Raw genomic sequence first — 24,532 nt, 5'->3', positions numbered from 1 at the left:
AAATAGCTCATTGTGAATTACAGTCAGATGCAACATTGAACCAAGCATCTGCCCTATGGCAAGTGATGATACCCCTCTAAATATGGCCTGAACTGTGTCTCTGTATTCAACAACTATCAGCAACATGCCTATAACACGCCCATTGGGTGAGATTTACCAAGCAGCGGTGGTACATCCCACCGCCCATTGCGCCGTTGCTCACCGCATTTGTACTAACGTGTGCAGTGAGCAACTCAAAGGGCAGCTCTCCTGATAAGATCCCCGCAGCCACCTGGACTTCCTCGTTTCTAACGGGTAAGTCCATCTGTGCGTGCGAAGAGTAGCTGGTGGCTGCAGGGCATGCTGGCAGCGCTGCGAAGAGAAGCCCATAGGCTTCTATAAGGTTAGGCCCCACAGCAGGCTTGTATGGGGTTAGATCCTGCAGCGGAGCCCCTCCGGAAGGGGGATTAGTGCATTCGAATTGCAGTAAAAATCCCCAAACTTTTTTATTTAGTACATCCCGCCCATTGTATTTTACTACCGAGCAGTAGCCATTATGGGCCTGTGTCAGCAAGGCTCGCTAAGCAGCAGTCGTTCACTGCTTAGTGTGCCCTGATTTGCCACCTGCGGTGCGATGTAAGTGAAAAGATCCCCTCACATGCAGCCGAAGGGGAGAGAAGTCATTAGATGGTCGCCAACCATCAAATTATTTCACTCCCCTTAGGAAATAAAAGTCAGTCTAAATTGACTTTTATTTCCTTCAGTGTACGCCGAAGAGGAGGTGGGCACTGTTACCATGTGACGTCAGCTACCCGCGCTCCCAGCATTTTCATGGGGACACCAGCGTTTTCATAAAATGCTGGGCGTATTCCTGGTCTGACCCAATGTCCACCCCTTCCAGTCCCATCTGGAGCCAATGGCTCGGCGAGTTTGAAACTCGACAAAGCTGTATGCTCCCAGGGTCTGTACACGCGCAAATATGCGTGTGCGCATGTGCAGACCCCCCACCATCGGAACATTGACGAATTGGCCCCCATTCCAATCAGTATTGAATTAGTATGGCTAGCTCATGAGAAATAAGGAAGGCAGTAAGAGCACACCCCTTGCTGACAGCTCCCTACAACTGCAAAAAATATATAAACATACAGATGGGTCTGTTCCCATCTTTGCAGGGGATGGCGCTGGCGTCGCCAGCCGCCATCCCCCGCCAGCGCCATGGCGATCGTGAGAAGGGGACGCGCGCGCACGAGAGGCGCGCGCGCCCCCTTCCGACGGCGCTTCCAAACGTTTCCCCGGGTCCCTGCCGGCTTGCCGGCGGTAACCCGGGGTCCCCGCCGCCTGCCCGCATCCCCCCTAACCCCCCCTAACCCCGTCCGTCTCCCTGAGGCGGAGACGGACAGGGTTTCCGCCACGCTAGCGACGGAGACTGAGACGCGCGTGCGCGTGAGACGCACGCGCGTCTCAGTCTCCTCGCTGGCGAGGCTGCTGGCGGGTCGCCAGCGCGTACGTTCTGGCGACCCGCCAGCAAGGATGTGCATAGGCACATACTGTACTGTATACCATGCTGCACCATGCAGGTGAGGTAGATGTAACATGTGCAGAGAGAGTTAGATTTGGGTTGGGTGTGTTAAATCTCAAATCTAAAGTGCGGTGTAAAAATAAAGCAGCCAGTATTTACCCTGCACAGAAACAAAATAACTCCCCAAAATCTAACCCTCTCTGCACATTATATTTGCCTCACCTGCAGTGCACATGGTTTTATTTATCTGCAAAAAGCAGCCTTGCTAACAGATCTGAATCAGGCTCCTTGTGTGCAGCGCCAGGGTCCTGTCACTGTGTATAAGCCAGGACTGCAGTCACATTAGTCTAGGGCAATGATTTTCAACCTTCTTACCTTGAGGCACACTAAACAAGATTTTAAAATTGCCAAGGCACACCATGAGATCCTCACAGCGCAAAACACATTGGCCCCCACAGAAAAAATATATATATTGGCTCCATATAAAAAACGATCACATTTACATGAAAAAAATTATCACATTTACATGAAAATAAGAGACCAGTAAATAACAGTTGAACTGGTGTTGGCTTTAAACTGGTTTGGGCATCTCTAGATCTGGGGGCACACTTGAGACCAGCTCAAGGCACACTAGTGTGCCACGGCACAGTGGTTGAAAAATACTGGTCTAGGGGGAAGCTCGCATCTCCCAGTCCTCAAAGTGAGGAAAACAGGCCATGCCCCTATCTGAGAAGCAACACCACTGCTGCAAAGCCAGCTGCACCACCTATATAGGGGTAAGTGACGTCCTCGCTAATGGCCCAGATGGGCTTCAGGAAATCAGCACACCTGCATGAGAGGATTTTCAACATTCCTTCCTATGGCTGCCGTACTTGCTCAAAGATGTGGTGTGTGCTTCTGTCCTGACATAATGTGGTATTATGGGGTGTGAGAGAGAGAGAGATGAGGTGGGTACAGGAGGTTAGGGATGGTAGGAAAAGAGGGGGAGATGAGAGAGAAAGGCATTGGTGGATTTCTGGCATTTTTTTAAGAGAATGGTGGCAAAGGAGATTAATGCCTCCAGGCTCCAAGCAATGAACGTGCACCTGTATGTTGTGCAGTACTTGTGTGGTAAACATCACAATCCAATAATTACCACTGTTTCTCCAACAGAGCTCTATATCTCTCTATGTATGCCCCTTAAGAGAAGGTTGTGTACCGCTTTACTAGAGTGTCAGGCTGTCTGTAACTGCAAGTAATCTAGCCAAAGCGCAGCTTCCCCAGGCTGCTGTCTTATGTACCCCATGCATGACAAAATTATTGGGTGTTGCTCAAGGGGACAACATATAATGTGAGGTCATGCCCTTGTATTGAAACTTCACCCCTGTACTGAAATGCACATGCCTATGGCACGCACATATCTACCAGACACCAGTATTGTTTCCACTATACTCAATTAACAATTCAGAGAAAAGTTAATTCTGCAACAGGAGGAGGGATAGTTTGTGGGTGCCAATAGCACCAGGGGGTTGGATTTGGGATTGGAAGCTACTTTCTGGGCATCAAGAGGTAGGCTCACCTGGTCAATGCTGATGGCGAGGGGTGGGGCACCACTCAGTGATGATCATCATGGAAGCTCAGATGCACTAGCCAGCTCACTACAGAGACGGAATGGTTGTAGCTGCACATGGTCTAATGAACCAGTGTAATCGTGTAATATACACTACTACAATGGGCATTATATGTATAAATGGCACTAATACTGTGGGCATTATGTGTAAGGTGCACTACCACTGTGGACATTATGGGATTTATTTAATAAGATGGGAGTTCTGTTGAAGATCAGATGTTGCTATGGACAACCAATCAGATTATATTTATTATCTTCTAGGTGGTAAATAATGCTGCTTTCCCATTGCCTAAACGTTTGAGACCCGGTATTTTGAAACGGTATTTAAAACGGTATATTACTGTTTAAACCCCTTTCACACTGCACATAAATACCAGGTCTGAAGCAGGTTTGCAGTGTGAAAGCAGGACAGACAGTAGCTATAAGACAGCGTAGTGCATATGTAATGAGTGGCTCATTACATATGCACTGCACTCATTACATATGTACATATGTAATGAGTGGCTCATTACATATGCACTGCGCTCTCATAGATACTGCCTGAGTCCTATATACCGGTCAGAGCCGTTCACACTGCATAAAAAACGGCTCTGAACAGTGTAGGACATGCTTTTTACCCGTTTGCAAATACCGGTTATTTGTAACCAGTAAATGCAGACTGGCGCTTTCACACTGCAGCTCTAACCATTTTAAAAGGCAAAAAAATCAGCAATATACCGGTTAAGAGCTGCAGTGTGAAAGGGGTATTAATTAGAAGTAGATCTTGATTTATTTGTTAGGCCACAGAACACCCTAGCAACAACCCTAACCTTGTGTAACCTTTTCCTTAAGACTTCTTACTCTTAACAGTAGCAACACAATTTAAAAATGTTTTTTTTTTTTTTTTTTTTTTACTATAGCTTTCCTGCTTTCTTTTGTTAGGAACAGCAAGTAATTTATGTATTTATTAACAGATTTGGTACTTATATGTTAGTTGGGCGCCCACTATAGTTAGTACACTCATACCCCCACTATCCATGTCAGCATGGAGCGCAGCGAGCCACCGAGACCAAAGCGTAGTGAGCCCTGTGATGGGACGCGGAAAACTAAGCAAATAGCTTAGTGGGTGCCCAACTAACATATAAGTACCACAGATTCTTATATACAGTAAGACAGCATATTCCATTTTGCTTTACAATTGAAAACAGTGATACTGTACAACAAACTGAGGATTTACAGACAGTTAAAAAGGTAGGAGGGCCCTGCTCGCAAGCTTACGGTCTATAGATATAACAATTGCCACAAACATTAATCTCTATTTTTACATTTGCATTCATTGACTAACCTTTATGTATCTGTTCCTTGCATGCATATACAGTATACAACTCAAAAGAATCTCTTATTTCTTTTGGATACACTTCTATCTTAATTTAGGAATAAAGCCCTCCAGCTTCTAGTACAGTAATGAAAAAATACCTCTACATTTTGTGTAGAATGTTATTAGTTACATGGGAGCTTCTGAACTTTAGATATAGCTATTAAATAAATATAGCCTCTATATTTCCCCTGACTTCTCACAGCTACAATCATACTTCCTGTACACAGCATAATTACAAACACATTACAAGTGACTTTTCCAGTTCGGGGTTCAGATTTTTATGTTTTATTTGAACCCCCTTGAGCCCTACTGGAAAAAAGGACAGATCTGTGGGGAGCATGTGGGGAGGAAAGTATGTATGTATGTATGTCAGGGTTGCCGACTTTTGAAGTCGCCTCTCCAGGAGAAGCCCGGAGTGGAGACTTTCAGCATGACCTCGGGGGGCAGGGCTTGCGTGTGGCATCATTAAGCCCTGCCCCCAGGATGGGAAATAACCCGTTTTGCCTATCTCCGTGGAGGGGCGGGGCTATAATGACACGTTTGTGACATGTTAGCGCCCCCCCCCCAGCGGAGATCGGCAGATAGGGTTATTTAAACACTAAGGGCAGGATGGAGGTAGCGGCAATCAGGGGGCTAAGTGGGGGTGCCCAGGATTCCGGGAGGATCGCCCACCTTTCTGGGGGGGGGTTCGGGAGGGTAGGCAACCCTGATGTATGTTTGCTTGTGTGCATGTATGTTAAAAAAGTTATACTTTTCAAGGTGTCAGTGTGTATGTATTGTAACATTGATTATGCAGTGAGACTAGAGGTCACAGTGGGCATTTTAATGCCCCACATGCTGGGACTTGTGGTTCCCCAAGTCCCTTCATGCGGGAGAGGTTTGCTGGGACTTGCTGTTTCACAGCACAACCCAATGTTAAATTTAATTTCTATTTTTAACCACAAAATAATCTGCCCGGTGTCCACTGCCCAGGGGTGCCGGGGACAGCCCGAGCTTCAGCCCTAGAAGGGTTAAGCCTGGGGGGTCCCATTATTGGGGGGATCCCTACTCCCAATCTCTGGCCTTTAGGCAGGGGCGGATTGGCCCGCCGGGAAAGCGGGTAATTTCCCGGTGGGCTGGTACTGATTCGGCCGCTCTTTCTCTGTCTGGGCCGCTGCTTTTTCCCTGGCTGGGCCCCGGGCCTCGGACTGCGCTACCACAACGCTTAGTGCCCACAGCCGCAGCCACCAACTACTGGCTGCCCACATTCAATATGGCCGCCGGTCACTTTCCGGTGATGTCACCTGGTATCACAGTGTTACTATGGCAGCTTTCGGGTGATGTCAGCCGGGACTGAGTGGCCTTGAGCGTGTGCGGCCGCAAGCAGCGTGGTAAGTGGCGGCCCCTTTCATTAGTGATAGCACCCTCCCCCCAAGCCATTCATTAGCGCTAGCCCCCCCGGCCAGTCACACCTCGCTCCCCCGGTCGATCATTAGCACCTGACCCCCTCCTGGCCAGTCATCAGCATTAGCACACCAACCCCCCACTCAGCCGGCCATAGCGCTAGCTCCCACCCACCCCTTGGCCGGTCATTATGGCCAGCTCCCCGGGCTGCATGGGGATTCTTCCCGGGCCAGATTGTGTTGCCAATCTGCCCCTGCCTCTAGGGTCACTCAGCAGGCTAATGGAGTTGCTTCAGTGAATGCAGCAGTGAATCACAAATGCATGCAGAAGGTATCTGTAAAATATTTGATGTAATCATTTCTTCTAAATAGCCGAATTCATAGTTTGATTGGTGCTATTACTTGCTTTATCAGTTAAGATGAGAAGACCAGGGGCCAAATGCACTAAGCTTCAAAAGTGATAAAATGGAGAGCGATAGTCAGCCAGCCAATCAGCTCCTACCTGCTACAGTATGTTACAAGCTGTGTTTGAAAAATGTCAGGCCGGAGCTTATTGGCTGGTTGTTTATCACTCTCCATTGAATCACTTTTGAAGCTTAGTACATCTGGCCCTAAACCAGTTAACTTCACTTTGAACAGCAAATATCCTTATACCGTACAGTCAGGCCATCTGTTTGGCTCCCAGCTTTGCAAAAATAGTGGTAAATTTACTAAAGGTTGGTTTGACATTTATTGCTGTCGTCTATGTATCTGAAAAAAAAAAAACCAGTATTTATTGTCAGTTTTCAGTGTCAAGCAATGTTGGTTGATCTTCATATTCATTAAATATGTTGGTTCTGTAGAATCATATAAGTTTTTATATTAGTAAATCTGAGGGAACCTTTATTGTGCATGTAGGAATCACTGGAAATGGCCATGGTGGCCATTTTCCCTGTGGTTTTTGCTTCTGCATAATGACAAAAAGATAAGTATTATTAAATGGGTGCAGGGTGTGTGGTGTGTATGCCAGTCTGGACCCAGGGGCCCATGTACACCTATTATAGATATGCTAGTGTAGAGGTCAAGGAACTTTTTTACCTTTTATCCCAAAATATATTTAGATACGCCGACATTACCCCCTTGATTTGAAAGGAAGAATCGTATAATTGTAATACACACTGTACCACACACAGCCATACATGCTAGTTATCATAATCATCATCAATGGCTGCCAGGCTGTATGTGGTCACATTATCAATAGCCATTGATAATGTGAATTCAAGGCAACTATTAGTGTCAGTATTTCAAGATGATATAGCGACAGTCTGTGCTAAATTTTTCCCTAGACTAGAGATGATTATACCGTGACAGGAGCCTATAACCAGGCAAAGAAACTCAGCACCGCATTGGCAGTACAGACTGAGATGCCGAGACACTGCCCAGCATGCTTATAGATTCATATGCATGCCCGGCTGTGTCTCGTTCATGTGACCGTCCATTACCCCCAGGAATTTAATTTTTACCCCATTTGGGTTAATTTACCCCTGTTCCATGACCACTGTGCTAGTGGGTATACTGTTGTGTATATCTTTAGGACTACAGTAGTTTTGTGGCTTTCTTATCTTACTGTATTAAAGAGTAGGATTTGTGCTAAAATAGTTTAATTCAGCATCTTTTATCTAAATTGTTTTTATTTCTTCCAGCTTTTGCTGTCACCAGATTTGTTGATGACATTTTGCAATTGCAATGTACAATATATCTTCTGTCAGGGGGATCACATTGCATGGCTCACCCTAAACATGTGTACTCCATTGTTTTTCAAGATGTGTGACTTGTTTCACAGTCAACTTTCATGTGACTTTCCATATCAATGATTTCTGTAACTTTCCTTAGGAAATAGCTATTTCCTAAAGCCAGGGAGAGTGTCATATAAGTTTTACTGGATGTCACACAATTTCCTTTTAACCTTGCTTACAAAACGTAACATGGGTGGATTAATAGCATTGTTCATATATTGTATGCTAGGTTCTACCTCATTGACAGCGAAAACAAATCATCCTAGTTCTCCCTAGTTTCTGATGCTATGTAAGATATATCCTATTATGTCCCGGTTTTAAATAAGTAACATATATCTCAAATATGGAAAATTTCGGAAGCATAATGTATCTTCAACTTTAAGCAAAACAAAGTTCTTTATAGCATGCATTTATATTCTATCTGTAAGCATTTTGTAGACATTGGTGATGGGAGAGACTTTTCTTATACTGTCTGAATCCATTTTTTTTTCTTGCACTATTTTATTTTACAACAAGCATGTGATTTCCAAAATGTTTTTTTTTTTGTTTACCAAGAGTTATGCTACAGTATGTAATTTAGGGGCAAGTTAACTACTCCTTCCTACTCAGCCCTTCCTTGTTATGGTAATAGTCCAATTTTTTTGTGTAGACTTTCAAGCAGAACAGAATATGACACCCTGGGGGAAATTTAATAGGATGAGAGATTCAAAAAGTGAGAGATTTGGTAAGAATGTTTTTTTTTTAAAGAAGCAATCATTTACACTGCAAAACCAGTTTAATTTTGAAGTGTAAATGATTGCTGCTTTAAAAAAACCTGGAGATTTCTTACCAAATCTCTCAATTTCTGAATATCTCATCCTATTAAATTTCACCCCCTATTTTGCCAACCCAAATTCTCCAGGTTATAGTCGGTACCAACCATTGCTGATGTATAATGGCTGTGACTAGACTTTTAACCCTTTGCATTGCATTACAGAGTTCATGCTTAAGTAAATATCTCACAAAATCTATACATTTATTTAATAAAACTGTTTACTCCACAACTATACTAGATCAACAATATTCTAGTATATGGTATATAATAATCACAAATAAAGGGGAAACAAACTTTATAAATCGGAGCCTGGATATTGTCTCACTTCTTTAGCAGAGTTCAAAATATATTATAGATATACTAAGCTTGAAAAGTGATACAAGTCATACAATATAGAGTGAAAAATTACTAGCGAAACAGCTCCTAATTGTCATGTCACAGCCTGTGTTTGAAAATTGATAGTTAGGAGCAGGGGTTAAAGTGAGGGGGAATGGGGTGGAACTGAGTTCCACCACCTCTCATGGTGAGGTGGAACATTTGAACCTCCACATTGGCCCTGCACAGTGATTCTCACAGAAAAGCATTTTAGTTTTTAGGGGGATGCCAAAAACCGTATCATTGTTCCTGTCTCTGCCTAATGGGGGTAGGGGAGGGGGGTAATTAGAGAATGAGTTCCGCCACCTCTGCATGGCCACTTTAAGCCCTGGTTAGGAGCTGATTGGTTGGAGATTTATATCCATTTTATCACTTTTCAAGGCTTAGTACATCTCCCCCCTACTGTTAAACTGTTTTGCAAATTCCAGTTGTGTCTGGATGTTTTCATTATAAGTATAGAGGTACCTTACTGTTCTGTTTGTGTTCTAATAATGAACATACAGTTTAAATGTCTTTTGTCATATCGTCTAAATCAGGGCTGGGCAACACCGGCCCTCCAGATGTTAATGAACTACACATCCCAGGATGCTTTGCATTAGTTTTGCTATGTGGCCTTGCTGAAACTGATGCAAGGCATGCTGGGATTTGTAGTTCATCAACATCTGGAGGCCCGGTGTTGCCCAGCCCTGGTCTAAAATCTTTAATCCTACCTGGTCTGTTTTAGAAAATGAAGGTATACTGGTCTATCTTTAGAACCGTAAAGTTGTTTATATTATGCTTACATTCACAATGTTGACATTTATTAGGTGATCATGTTAATGCAGACACATGGTCATTATGTTGACTTTGCCATTTTAAACTGGTGCTGAGAGAAAATGATATGACCTTTACATCGGTGAAGAAAAAACACAACACGTTCAAAATCTATTTTCAGCTCTCATCCTCGTAATCTTGTGATTGAAGAATGCTGTAAGATAATATATGAGCAAAGAAATTGCATATACATAGAAAATGTGGTCTTATCCTTTATTTGCATTACATATAAATAAAAAAGTTTAGAAGATATATTTTAATATATGTAGAGCATCATACACTGATAAGCTGCATATACTGCAACATGGGCTTCAAAACACTGAATGAATAACGTAAAAAGAATAAAGGTTTATGGCAGGAATGTATTAAATAGCAATTTGCAGTAATCACTATGTAAATCAATATCTATTAGCGGAATTGGGCATTTCCAAATTACATTCAAGAGCAATCTTGATACATATTGATATTTTATTCCACCGAACATAAAAGGCTAAATTAGAAAATTATTGAAAGCATCATTTTAGTATACAGCTTATAAACTAACCAGATATTTGGTAAATTGTTGTGGAAACACCAATACAGGTAATTTTGCCTTAAAACCAATGAGATGAGAAATATGACATTTTACACATGAAGTATAAGGAGCTTTTATCATTAATTCCAATAGTCATTGAAAACACCACAGAAATAAAATCTAGAAAAAAATACAAAATTGGGCAACTTGACCGCCTCAATTTCTTCTAAGAGCACAAGTGCTAAGAAGTTACGACTTGTATACTTGGATGCTCTGTATTTAATGTTTGGTGAAATGATGCTCCTGTGCAGTAAATGTACAGTACATGTTCCAGATAATTATTTTGTACATATAGGGTTCATTTCAGACCCACTTGTAGTAGGCCGAATTCCCCCATGTTTGGGGTTTCCACATGTGCTTTTATGCGTATGTGCAAACCCCGGGAGCGAATGGCTTTGCCAAGTTTCATATTCGGCAGGCGGGGGTGGACAGTGGGCTGGAGCAGGAGAACGCCCAGGGTTTTATGGGTTTCCCCATAAAAATGATGGGCATTCCCTTGGGAATGCAGGTGTGGCGTTGCCTTCTCAGAGTGGACAGCTGATGTTGCATGATGTCAGCGCTCAACCCGTATTCTGCGATTAGCGGCGGAAATGAAAGTCAGTTTTGACTTTAACTTGGTAGAGAGATAAAGTAGAGAAATTGCTCATAGCAGCCAATCTAAATATGTTTTTGAAACGTTCCTTAATGGATGAAGGGGTTTATTATATGTTGATTCACAAGGCTGCAATTCACAGCCATGCAAGTCCACCAAACACTGCCTTGCGAATGGTGGCCTGGCCATCACCCATTCGCAAAGGGTGATTCTCATCCCTAGTGGGATCCACCCACATCATTCGATAGTCAGCGACCATGGAATGACCATGGAATGATGGCGAAGATGCACGTATATAAAAGTAACTCTCAAGTCACATACGCGTGAATGTTTGGGAGAAAGTGGGCAGGCATCTGACATCCAATAATGTTCACTGGCAACCCCCCTTGGGTGCGTGCGCCTGGCGTGGCCGCACGCACCACATGCGCAGAAATTACCCTGTGCATATGCCCACAATCAGAGCCCCTACAAATATTCTGGTCCCTGTGGACCGACCAGAGTAAGGCCTGAAATGCATCAGCGATTGCTGTAAGATTAAGGGTGGACTCTTGATAATGCAATTTCAGTGTTTTCCTTGATTGGCAAAATGAGGGAAACAAACTAATATCTTTTTCCAGTATTCAGGATATATGCACCAGATAAGATGAATTGCAAGTTATTGTTTTATTGCGAGTTTGTATAAATGCTTTAAAAGAGTATTGCACTGTACAGTATGTGTGAATTTCTTTCTTTTAAAGTCATCTAAGGATTATGATTAATTTGTGAAGCAACTGGAAAAATCCAAGTGGCACATAAGATCTCAGATAAACCAGAAATATTTTATTTTTGTACAATGCGTTTATTAACATTGTTTATACATATTGTGCAATACATATATCAATAATGGTATGTAGTCTCATGTTAGGGTAATAGGGTACAAATTTTATGAATATGTAATTTGTTTGATTAAAAACGGTCAAAAATCGCACATGTAATTTTGCCCAGACCCAAAAAATTGCACATTAAAATCACGTCCAGATGTTTTCTCATTGACCACATCAAAATATCAAATGTAATATGATAAACATTTTACAAAAAATTACATAAAAATACACTTACAGGCAAGCTTGCCAGAACCATGCACAGATCATTGAGATTTGTGCATGGTTCTGTATGTAAAACTGTTTCAAAATAATAATAATAAAAATTTTAAAAAAGGTGCAGCGTTCACCCCTGAGCATAACCATTCCCGGGCTATTTGAGCCGGTCCTGGTTTGAGAAAATATAGGGGGGAAATTGTTGGGGTCCCCCTGTATTTCAAAAACCTCCAACGGCTCTTGGACCAGTCCTGGTTCCAAAAATATGGGGGGACAAAAAAGTAGGGGTCCCCCCACATTTTGGAACCAGCACCAGGCTCCAACAGCCAACATGGTGATCCCACAGCCGGGAGAGATTTTTTTTTTTTTAGAAGATCCCCTAGCCAAAATAATACCTTATGGCTGGGACCCCTGGGGGAGTGGGGACCCCCAATAAAGGGGGTACCCCAGGCTTACCTAATCCATGGCTGAATCCGGGGCTATCCCCAGCACCCCTGGCGGTGGATGCCGGGTTGGAATTTTGTGTAAAAAATAAAACACTAAATAAAATAACACTGGATTCTGCTTTGGAACAATAAGTCCCAGCAAGCCTCCACCGCATGCAGGGACTTGGAGAACCACAGGTCCCAGCATGCGGGGCATTTGGGGTTCTACAGCTGGGATTTGGGGTTCTACAGCAGGACCAATGCTAAAATAAATACAGACACCCTGGTTTTTTTTTTCATTTTATTTTAAAAAATCGCACACTTCCCTTACTAAAAAAAAATCACACCTTACTAAAAGAATTGCACATTCCCATTGCTAAAATATCACCAGAATTTGCAAGTGATTTCTGATTGTTCTAAAAAGTCCCAACCTATTATATGTGCGAATTTCACCTGAAAATTGTACGTTACATGTGGAATTTGGTGCCATTTTGTAGATGTCTAAAAAATCTCATGCTAAGACTTTGTGTACATTGTGATATTAGCATTCTGAATGCTGCCAATTTGAAGCACATCAATATACAGTGCCCCTTGTTCAGGCAGGGGCTAGCGAAATTATTGCCAGCCCCGCCAGCTCCTGCCATGGGGTAAGCGCACACGAGAAGCTTGCGCGCCCCGTGGTGATGAAGCTCGCCCTGGATCCCTGCTGCCTCGCCGCCCCGTTCAAAGGCTTCTCCCCGCACCCCCCAACCCTGCCTGTCTCCTTGAAGCAGAGATGGGAAGGGTCCTGGTGCCCAGCCGCCGAAAGACTGGGACGTGCGCGTGCATGTGAGACACATGCGTGTCCCAGTTTAATGGAGTCCCTGTCTGCCGGTGCTCGGCCAGAGGGGGCATTCTTGTGGGCGCCGGGCAAGGACAAGGGCCGCTCCATCTGTATATAATCGGCAATGCTTTAAACCAGTGGTTCTCAACCTCGGTCCTTAAAGGTCACCTGGCAGGTGAACAGGTGCACTCATCAGGTGCAGGTCACTGACACATTTTGGTGGAGCTAATTATTTCACCTTTGATTGTGTGTGTGGAGACCTGGAAAACGTGCACTGTTGGGGGTCCTTGAGGACTGAGGTTGAGAACCACTTCTTTAAACTATAATATGTCAAGTTATTTTGACATTAAATAGAATTTTGGAAAAACAATGGGTGAGATTTAATAGGATGAGATATTCAGAAAGTGAGAGATTTGGGAAGAAATCTCCAGGTTTTTTAAAGCGGCAATCATTTACACTGCAAAAGCAGTTTGAGTTTGTAGTGTAAATGATTGGCGCTTTAAAAAAACTGGAGATTTCTTCCGAAATCTCTCACTTTCTGAATCTCTCATCCTATTAAATCTCACCGAAGGTGTTATAGTTGAGCACATGAGGAAACCAGAATCACCTATGTATTCACCATGATCAGGAAATGAGGGAATAGCAGCAATAGTACAGAAGGTAAACTAAACAGTCCTACAACACAGATTATAAGGGACCGAATTAGAGAGTACCAACATGTAGTCCTGTCATTGTATTTGTGGTATGTAATTTCATATTTTAACCTACACTTGATTTCAATGTATTCTCTTTAATAATAGCTTCTTATTGAGGATTGTTGCCTTTTTAAATAATATTTTGAGTTTCTATTATCTTAAATCATTATTGTAAAAGTGCATACATACTGCATTGCATTTTGCTGAATATAACCAGTAAATATAACATACTGTATAACAAAAATGTTAATGACTTTAATGTGTACAGCATTAATGCTCTCCTGTTGCTGAAATGGATCTGTGTGATGACTTTATTTATCATTCATGATTGCAATGAGTGTCTTGCATTGAAATTAACATGCCACGTTGAGGAACATAATGAATGTTACCATATTAAGATAATTACAATAACCTTGTTTTTCTAAAATTATTCCTTTAGGATTTTGGAGATGATGGATCCTTATACATTACCAAGGCTACCACAACCCACATGGGGAATTATAGCTGTCACGCTGATGGTTATGATAAGCTTTATCAAACTCATATTCTCCAAGTGAATGGTAAGCAAAGAGAATGTAATTACAAGAACACAAAGCAGTCTATGGTTAGGACTTATGATTCGACGTTACTAAACTGTAATAAAATAAAACATCAATATATAAATAATTATATCAGGAAACCATGTCAGATTGAATTGCAGCAAATTCTGGAGCTAACATAATACATTTATTTTAGAAATACTTATTTTGCTTGGGTAGGCTGTAAGGCTTTCTGTTGATAATAGTAGGAAGTTTTTGTTCTTGTACATGGTTTCAGAATTACATTAATACATTCAATGCATTTAGAATGTACACATATTTCCAATTTTAACAATAGAATATAGACAAAATACAAGTGCAGTATGAATGGTAAAGAGAATGGAATAGAAATAAAAGTAATGACAATATTTTCCTGCCAAAGGTCACGTGTTTGTAAAAAGGAATATTTCTAAACTAAAAAGCATTGCTTTATTTCTTTATGTACAGATTAAAAAGGATTACTGTCTTTCACAATGAATAGTACCCTGAAAAAGCTGCCTTATTAATAACCCTTTAACATCACAAATGCCGATGTGAAAGGGAGCGACCCTGCATTTGCGAGATGATGCTCCCTACAGCAATGAGTTGGGTTGCTGACATCACACGTGGGCAGGGCGGAGGGGTGGCTTGTCATTGGGGGGGAGGAGGCAGTGCTTGGAGCTGATGCTGCCTCCTCCCTAGTAGTAGTAGTAGTATGTTTATTTATAAGGTGCCACAAAGTGTCCGCAGCGCTGTACATAGCAAACAAAAAACAAATTACAAGGTAATGTACAGGGTGTGTTGATAAAATACAGCATAAATAGCTATTATATATAGGTATAGGTATAGCTGGTCGAACTAAGATCAGCATCAGTTCTGAAGTAGGTGTCGAAATTGGCGAGGAGACTGAAGATGAAGTAGAGGAAGGGAAGAACAGGGCAGGAGCACTGGTGAGGTAAAGAGGTAGGGTGAGTATGTGAGGAAGGAGGGCCCTACTCATAAGAGTTAACAGACTAAAAGGAGGTGGGTGGACGAACGAAAAACAATAGGATAAGTAGGAACGGATGGAGGGGTAGGGTAGGCAGGATAGGAGGAGCAAAAGAGGTTAGGAGGAGGAGCGATAGGCCAGTCGAAAGAAGTGGGTTTTGAGGGAGCGCTTGAAGGAGGTAAGGGAATCAGAAAGCCTGATGAGTGGCAGGAGGTTGTTCCAGTGCAGGGGGGCAGGGCGAGAGAAGTCTTGGACATGGGAGTGGGAGGAGGTGATTAGGTGAGAGGTCTGACGGCGGTCAACAGCAGAACGAAAAGGACGGGATGGAGTGTCGATAGAGATCAGTGATGAGAGGTAAGGAGCGGTGGAGGAGGAGAGAGCCTTGTAGGTGGTGGTGAGGAGTTTAAAGAGAGCCCGGAAAGGAATGGGGAGCCAGTGAAGAGATAGACAGAGGGGGAGGCGGATGTGGAGCGTCGGGAGAGGAAGATGAGCCTAGCAGCAGCGTTAAGAATGGATTGGAGAGGGGCGAGGCAGACGAGAGGTAGCCCAGAGAGAAGTATGTTGCAGTAGTCAAGGCGGGAGATGACAAGAGAGTGAATGAGAAATTTGGTCGCGTCAGTGGAGAGGAGTGGTCTGATGCGCGAGATGTTGTGGAGGTGAAAGCGGCAAGACTGTGAGAGAGCACGAATGTGGGGGGTGAAAGAGAGGGAGGAGACAATGATGACACCGAGGCAGCACGTTTGGTCAGTGGAGGTGATCTCGGTTTCACCAATGCTGATGGAGATAGTTGGCGAAGAGGGGATGTTCGTGGGATGGAAGATTACAAGTTCAGTTTTAGCCATGTTTAGTTTCAGTAAGCGTAGGGTCATCCAGGCTGAGATGGCTGCAGGCATTTGGAGACCTTGGACAGGAGTGATGGGGATAGGTCGGGGGAGGAGAGATAGATTAGGGTATCATCAGCATAAAGGTGGTAATGGAAGCCATTGGAGCTGATGAGGTTGCCCAGAGAGGTGGTGTAGAGGGAGAAGAGAGGGCCAAGGACTGACCCTTGGGGAACACCGACTGACTGCGGGGTAGAAGGAGAGGAGGAGCTTGGAGTGGAGACAGAGACGGAGTGATCGGAGAGGTATGAGGTGAGCCAGGAGAAGACCGTGCCAGTGATGCCAAAGGAGCGGAGGGTGTTGAGCATGAGAAGGTGGTCAACATTGTCAAAGGCAGCCGACAGATCAAGCAGGATGAGGATAGAGAAGAGGCCTTTGGATTTAGCCGATAGTAGATCGTTAGTGACTTTGAACAAGGCAGTTTCAGTGGAATGTAAAGGGCGGAACCCGGATTGAGGGGGTCTAGAATGAAGTTAGCAGTAAGGTGGCTTAGGAGATGATTATAGGCCAGACATTCTAGGAGCTTGGAGGCAAAAGGGAGGAGGGAGATGGGCCTGTAGTTGGACGGAGAGTTGGAGTCCAGATTTGATTTCTTGAGAATTGGGGAGACAAGAGCTTGTTTGAAGGAGGAGGGGAAGATCCCAGAGGATAGGGAAAGATTAAAGAGGTGAGCCAAGTGACAGCAGATCGACTGACTGAGATGACGGATAATATTGGAGGGGATAGGATCGAGCAGGCAGGTGGAGGGAGAATAGTGTAAACGAAATTTGGATTGCTCGACCCGGGTTACCAGTTTACACTGCCCAGCAACCCGGGTCCAACCTGTGTAAAACCCTTCTTTTATCTGGGATTGGAATTGCTGGAGCCTTGTTTTTCATGATGGTGCTTTCACACCGCACAGTGTCGGACATGGTTTATTTGTGCGGTGTGAAAAAGGTATTAATGTTTACCTGTCTAATTAACAATATATAAGTGTGGACCTTCCATATACTGTAGGAAGGGGCACTTGCTGATCGTGTAGTGACATTTTCAAAAAGCAGTTTATTAATGTTTGATTTATGAAATTTCTATATAATGCCTTATGGTTTATATATATATATATATATATATATATATATATATATATATATATATATATATATATATATAAAGATAGACAAGCGGCACCCGGGTGCCGCTTGTCTATCTTTGCATCACTGGATACCGCGGTATCTACCAGCTTGGCACCGGAGGAGCACTATCGTCTGGTGTTTGGATGTGCTGCCCCATCTGTACTTTATATATATATATATACATATATATATATATATATATATATATATATATATATATATATATATATATATATATATATATATATATATATATATAGGAAACCTCCAACAGTCCCCCCGCCACATCCCAATATATTACACAATTAAGTCTGTTGTATGTGGAAATAAAAGTTGGTGGTCCATGTATTCTTATACATTGTGAGTGATGGTTATGCTAGTAGGTGTCATGCCTAGATCATCATCAACAGAATGGGCCTCTTGATAGTAACCTATGATATTGAAACCATTCTTCCCAACTGTCACAATTTTTAAGAATCAGTCACGATTTTTTGTGATTGACCTGCATCCCAGCCATTGCAGAGGTGTCCCTTGAACCCGTGAATGGGGGGAGGGGTAGTTGAGAGATCCCCTGTAACTTGCTGCACTATTTAGCAGAGCAGCAGCGAGAAGATGCCCACAGTGGCAAAAATGTTTTTTTTTAAGAAGTGATGCAATCATAAGTCCTACCCCCAGACCTTGAGGCCATGCCCCATAATTTCAGGTGCACCAGTATCAATTAAACCCGATAGAGGGAAAAGAATAGTAATTAACCCTTTCAGACACAGTAAATTTGGCAAAATTGGTGAAATTGGTGTGAAATTTGCCAAGCAAACATTTTTATTTATCATAATGACCTGTAACGTTTACCTTATATAGAACATATAATCTGTTTTTTTACACAAATTTTTTATTTGCATTTATATAACAAATGTAAGCGATGCTGGCATTTTTAGTGGATATTTTGCATATATCTTACAGAGCTGTTGGCACTCATATTTTGCACATCTATCACATAGATTTTGCCATTTTTAGCAGATATTTTTGCACATCTCTCACATAGATTTATCACTTAAAGGGTTAAGCCAGCAATGTGTAGCCACAAGCAAACTCTCTAAATGTACAGGTGGTGAGTCTCACGTATGTCAGTCCACACGGACAATGTAACAAATAGATGACAAAGTCAAGGAGGCAATGTATCTTGTACCGAATCGGAATCGGGTGACCAGTATGGGGTGCGGAAAGCTGGATCCAGGGATCATGGAGTAACATGTAGTGCATCCTGCACATTTATAACACCCCGGTTTTCTTGTGTGCAGTCAAGTGCGATCCTCACTTCCAGTGTGTGTTTTATGCTGTAACAATTGTTTTAGATTTCTACCTCTTCTATATGCCATGACCGGTTTAGTCGGCATAGCTTTCCCAACAACCAGATCAGAAGCAATAAGTTGGCAATGGTTACGGATGGCTTTAGCGAGGGTAGTGGTCCTCTCATCAAGTAGTGGTCCTCTCATGTGACATAAATATTAGTCGGAGGGTCTTTGTGTTGTTCTGATGTGACTTTATCACGTGCCTTGTCTAGGCAGTCGTTCAATAATTTTGCAGAGTACCCACGAACGAGGAATCTGGTGTACATTTCCTTAAGCTGTGATTCAGCTCTTCCCGGGTCTGTGTTATTCCTCAGTACCCTCATATAACCCTCATATATTGTGAAATTGGTAAACTGTTCTTAAGTCTGGGAGGGTGGTTGCTGATAGCGAACAAAATTGAATTCCTGTCCATCTCTTTGTGAAAAAGAGTAATTCCCAATTTATCTTCTTGTATAAAAATGGTGAAATCCCAAAAAATTAATGTCCTCAAAAATGCCATCAAACTCCTCCTTGGTACCAATCCAAAAAAGAAAAATGTGGTCAATGAACCATTTAAAGTATTTAATCAAATGCCCATATTTTGGTAAGATGTACCTCTGCTCATACTTGTGCATGAATATGTTGGCATAATAAGGTGCGACGTTAGAACCCATCGCGGTCCCTGTGTGTTGGATATAATAATTACCATTGTGCATAAAATGGTTGTTGGATAATATCAAATCCAACAACTCAAACTCTGCAGGGGGATTGCAATGGGCCCCAACTGTCTATAAGGACCTAACTGCCTCACAACCCAAATCGTGGGGGATGATAGTATATATAGAGCAAACATATAAGGTTGCCAACAGTGGATCAGGTCCAATCTCACCCACAAGTGACAATTGCCTGACAAAATCTCCCGTGTCCCTGATATAGCTGGGAATAAGTGACATAAGGTTCTGTAGAACACCATCAACAAACACTGCGAAAGGTTGCAACAAGGACCCTCTCCCCAAGATGATGGGTCTCCCCAGGGGAATAATGAGGGTCTTGTGCACCTTTGGCAGTGTGTAGATGGTGGGGTAAATGGGAAAATCAACAGAGCGATATTTTGCCAAACCTTCTGTGATCCACCCACTTTGTAATGCCCTCAGTATGGACACATCCACATGTTGCTTAATCCTGGGAATAGGATTATTAGTGCAATGTTCATAGGTGGAGTGATCAGCCAGCTGGCGCAGAATCTCAGAATTATAATCTGTTTTATTTTGTATTACAATTGAACCACCTTTGTCTGCCGATGATATGATAAGATTAGGGTTAGGATGGAAATCGCTTCCTTTTGTGAGGATGTTAGATTGCTAAAGTACTTATCAACATTCACCTTGGCAACATCAGTGGTAAACATCCTTTGAAAAGTATGTTACAGTTCCCTGGCAAGAAACCTCCAATATTCATTGATGATGGCGGCACTTGGACAAATAAAGTAGTTGATACAGGTATATCAAGCCAATGTTTCGAAGTGTTTTACTTCGTCTTCAGGGCATATAAAATACATACGAGAGCAAATCTTATATCCCCTCACCCACATCTGAAGGCAATCAAGCAAACCTCTCATGATAACGCCCACTAATGATGTCACCTGAATGGTTAAGCTGTCAACTTGCCATACTACAATAAAAGCATGCAAAAGTAGCAGAGACATATAAAAAAACAAATATACAGATGGAGCGCTGCTCATTCAATGTAGGAAATCATCATATGCTGGAGGAGAGGCACTCCATCCGATGTCTCACACGTACGAGCGTCCCGTCCCTGCCCATCTCCGCTTCAGGGAGACGGGCAGGGTAATGTGGGGGAAAATGTGGGGAGGCAGGATATCCAGCAGATATCGGGGGCTGGAGACTGGTGATACTATCGCCAGCCCCCAGCTGAATGAGCTGCGCTTCATCTGTACAATACTAGTATAACATAAAATACCAAAAAAATCACACTAATACATATATATATATATGCACAAAAACATGAAAAAAAACATGCAATATTAGTTCCTTATTGTACATGAAAATATTTTAGCTGTTGTCACAAACAATAATTTACTGTAATTCTGTATGTTACTGGTAATTAGATCCATGAGGACTTTTGCCACATTTTCATCCAAACTTTTAAGTTTGCAGCCTGTTGTCAAGGGAATGGATATATATATCCTAGGGACATATATGTATATTTTTATCTCCTAGATTGGACACTGTACTCATATCATATTTAGTATAACACATGCACTTTTGAGCCACATAACTCTGCATAAGCATAATTTGTCATTTTGTATATATTTTCTAGGAGCATTTTGCTAATACTATAAGCAATAAGTGCGCATACAAATACTGGAAACTTATCTTTTCCAAAAATTTTGTGGAAGTTACAGTAGTTGTTTATCATTCATGCACTCAAAATGTAATTTGGGTAAAACTGATTGAAAAGGGTCATACTTACAAGCTAAAAGCCTTTTTAGTGTCAAGTACTAAACACAGCACATGTTTTCTGATACACGAAATATAATTAACAAAGTGGAATACAGAACAAAAGGGCAAAGTGTACAGACACTGCTCAATAGCAAAGAAGTATGTAGCATGTCAATGTGATCCCACATTATGAGTGCATTTTTCCTGAAGATTCTTCAAGACTGCAATTCATATTTGTTAAATATAGTTTTTTATCCCATTATTTGGTCATAACATTTTCTATGTATTATTTAGGCCATCTCTGGCTGGCCAACACTCTAAAGCCCCGGGGCAATGGGAGATTTGTGCTGAGCAACACCCCCCAAAAATGTCTGTAACATGCCTGCATTTTTTCTGTCACTCGCCGTTAATTCTCACAAAGGCACCTTGGCGCATGTACAATGTGATCCTGGGACATTCGCAGTCTGCAGATAATCACAAACATATTGTAATCCAATTAGATTTCTTTTAATCTTAATCAGTCAAACCTGTGGATATCTTTCTGAAAAAGAGCTGCATCATATTGTAGAGTTTAGCTAATGGAAAACTATGTTTACAATGATTTTTTTTATCTATCTTTAAATACATTTTAGAATTTTATTACCTTTTGTTTTATGTTCTTCTATTGATCTTTTTTAGACAATTTTATCTCTACATCATTTTAATCTGCCCAAATATATTGGTTTACTATGAATGTTAGGTAATAGTAATATGAAGAAAGGCTTTACTGGACACATTATAAAATATAATATATACGATATACAGATGGAGCCCGTCTCATTCTGCTCCAGGGCTCCCCAGAATGTCCCCACTGGCGAGTGCTGGCTAAGAGGGACTCCATTTGACTGGGACGCACAAGCATCTCACAAGCACGCGCGTCCCAGTCACTCAATGGGGGGGGGATTACAAATCCTGCCCATCTCCGCTTCATGGAGACAGGCAGGGTTAGGGGGTGTGGGGTGGTGGTGGGGACCTGCGGGGACCAACAGGTAGGAACGGGACGCGCAAGCATCTTGTGAGCGCACCCTTTCTGGCAGATGGTGGCGGCTGGCAATTCGATTGCCTGCCCAAGCCTGAGTGAGAGGGGCTCCATCTGTACATATCATGGACCCTATCACTGGGTCACTTACTGTGAAGCTGGCTTGTTATTTTTCTTGTGCCTCCTTCCACCATCATAGTTTACCTAACCATTTTCTACTTGTGACATATCCATCTCTGGCACTCCCTAAACTTCTCTCCACCCACTCAAACATCTTTCATGTAGTGACTCAAGTTACAGTAGATGTGAAGTCTGCTGGGAGCTGTGCTACAGGTTCCAGCACAACCACTGCTATCCAATAACTTCTTATTCTGCTGCCCTCGGAGTATATGTCTATACTCCGAGGGCAGCAGAACAGCCTGCTCACTCAGCGGCTGACAGTCCTGAGTGAGCATTGGCAGAGAGGACAGCGCTGGATCAGGGAAGTATGTGTAAATAGTACGGCCGGGGGATCTTGTATAAAAAGTGTCCCCCAGCACTGGCATGACACAGCTGGCGGTTGGAGCCCGATGCTGGTTCCAAAATACTGGAGACCCCTACGGTTTTTGCCCCCCATATTTTTGGTAGCAGGACCGGCTCAATGAGTTTGGAGCTGGTTTCGCACATTTCTGTTACCAAAATTCGCACATTTACGTGTCCAAAAATCGCATGAGAATTCCATTTCTAACCCTGAAACAGCATTTGTGATTTTGGCCCAAACATTTTTTTACCAAAAATCGCAATGACGAATAAAAATGCTTGCCAATGTTCACACCTACAGCAGTTTGACAAATTCACTTGGCACTCAAAGCAGTGCCAAATGTAGGATTTTAAAAGGGGGGTTTCCAAATAATTGGTTAAGACCAATGGAAAAAAAATGAGCAGATTAAATGTCCATGAGCCAAGATTATTTACCCCCTCTGGGACCCCTGTGCTGTGCTGTAAGACATGCCAGATAAATTCTCACCCCCCCCCCCCCAGCACAGCCCTCCACTCACATGGCAGACATGTTCATCCCCCTCCAGCACAGCCCCCTCCTCCATAGGCAGACATATCAGTCCCCCCCCACCCACCCCCCACCCCCCTGTCTACACATTTTGCAATATGCAGACAATTGCCCACCCCCTCCTCCTAGTGTGCGGATCCTTCTCCCTTATGGAGGGGTAATCACCGCTGGCTGCCCCTGCCCAACCTTACTGACAGCATGAGTCAAAGTGCAGTTAATGTGCTCTTCTCTCCCCTCTGTAACCGCACGAGATCATCAGCCTGAGAGGAGCTACTCCCCCTGCCTGCCCGCTGCTGCCTCTTAACGTCCAGAGCCATCAGCCAAAGGGAGGGAGACAGACACTGCTGCTCAGCTTCTATATCCCAGCACGTACTTTTCGGAAAATTTCCCTGCGTGTTCGCCTGCAAAGGGTTAATATACATGTATAATGTGTAGACCTTATAACCTTTTTGTCATCATCACATTTTGTATTTTTTTTTTATTGTCTAGTAGATTTTTTTTCTTCTTTGAAATATCCTCTTATTTTCTGTTATACCAAATATCGACTTCTATATCTAATTAATTAGAGCAATTCGGTGTCATTGTGCATCATCAGTTTTGTAGTACTCAATATATTACCTTCACCTGTTATAAACACATATCTGTCTGTGCTCTTAGACTGTGGTGTTTATTTACTAAGATGGGAATTCTGTTGAAGATGGACTGTTGCTACAGGCAACCAATCAGATTCTATTTTCTTTTAGAACAGGGATGGGGAACCTTTGGCCCTTCAGCTGTTGTTGAACTATGCATCCCAGCATGCCCTGCAACAGTTTTAGCACTGCCAAATAGCAAAACTGTAGCACAGCATACTGGAGTATGTAGCTCAACAACAGCTTAATGGCCCAAGGTTCCCCATTCCTGTTCTAGAAGGTGCTAGATACAGTAAATAAGAAGTAGATTCTGCTTGATATGGACAACAGTGTGTGAATCATTAAGTCGACCACTGGTCATCAGGCCTTGGGACGACACATGAAAAATGGTGACATGGCTTTAGGTCAACAGGGTCATTAGGTGGTGCACCGCTGCTTTGGGCATGCTATTCTATTCTCCCTCCACGTCTTAGTGGATGGTAGCGCATGAATTACCACCTGTCGGCACATGTCAGCTCAAAAAAAAAGTGAAACCCCATGTCAACTTTTTGACTGTTGGCCTTTTGCATGTCGACCTTTTGAATGTCGACCTGGTGACCGTATACTGGGCAACATGTGACTGGGACTGTATTGCACTCCTGTGAACCTGCAAAATGACCCATATATTTTGCTCTCAAATATATAAATCACAAATTAATTAT

The 24,532-nt window shown here is 42.8% G+C and overlaps 1 protein-coding gene across 2 annotated transcripts in view; it reads left to right on the top strand.

Annotated features, from left to right (window-relative positions):
* The window catches only part of FSTL5 (follistatin like 5), a 644,560-nt gene that overhangs the window by 427,896 nt on the left and 192,132 nt on the right, over positions 1-24,532 (top strand). For both annotated transcript variants that reach the window (XM_083172689.1, XM_083172698.1), the window contains exon 8: positions 14,248-14,368. In XM_083172689.1, coding sequence (XP_083028815.1) covers positions 14,248-14,368 — 121 coding nt within the window. The remainder of the gene's footprint in view (positions 1-14,247; positions 14,369-24,532) is intronic.

The sequence above is a fragment of the Crinia signifera genome, chromosome 1 (genome assembly GCF_055691185.1).
Source record: "Crinia signifera chromosome 1, ASM5569118v1, whole genome shotgun sequence".
Lineage (NCBI taxonomy): Eukaryota > Metazoa > Chordata > Amphibia > Anura > Myobatrachidae > Crinia > Crinia signifera.
The sequence above is the reverse complement of the archived record's forward strand: the minus strand, read 5'-3'. Positions and strand labels throughout refer to the sequence as shown.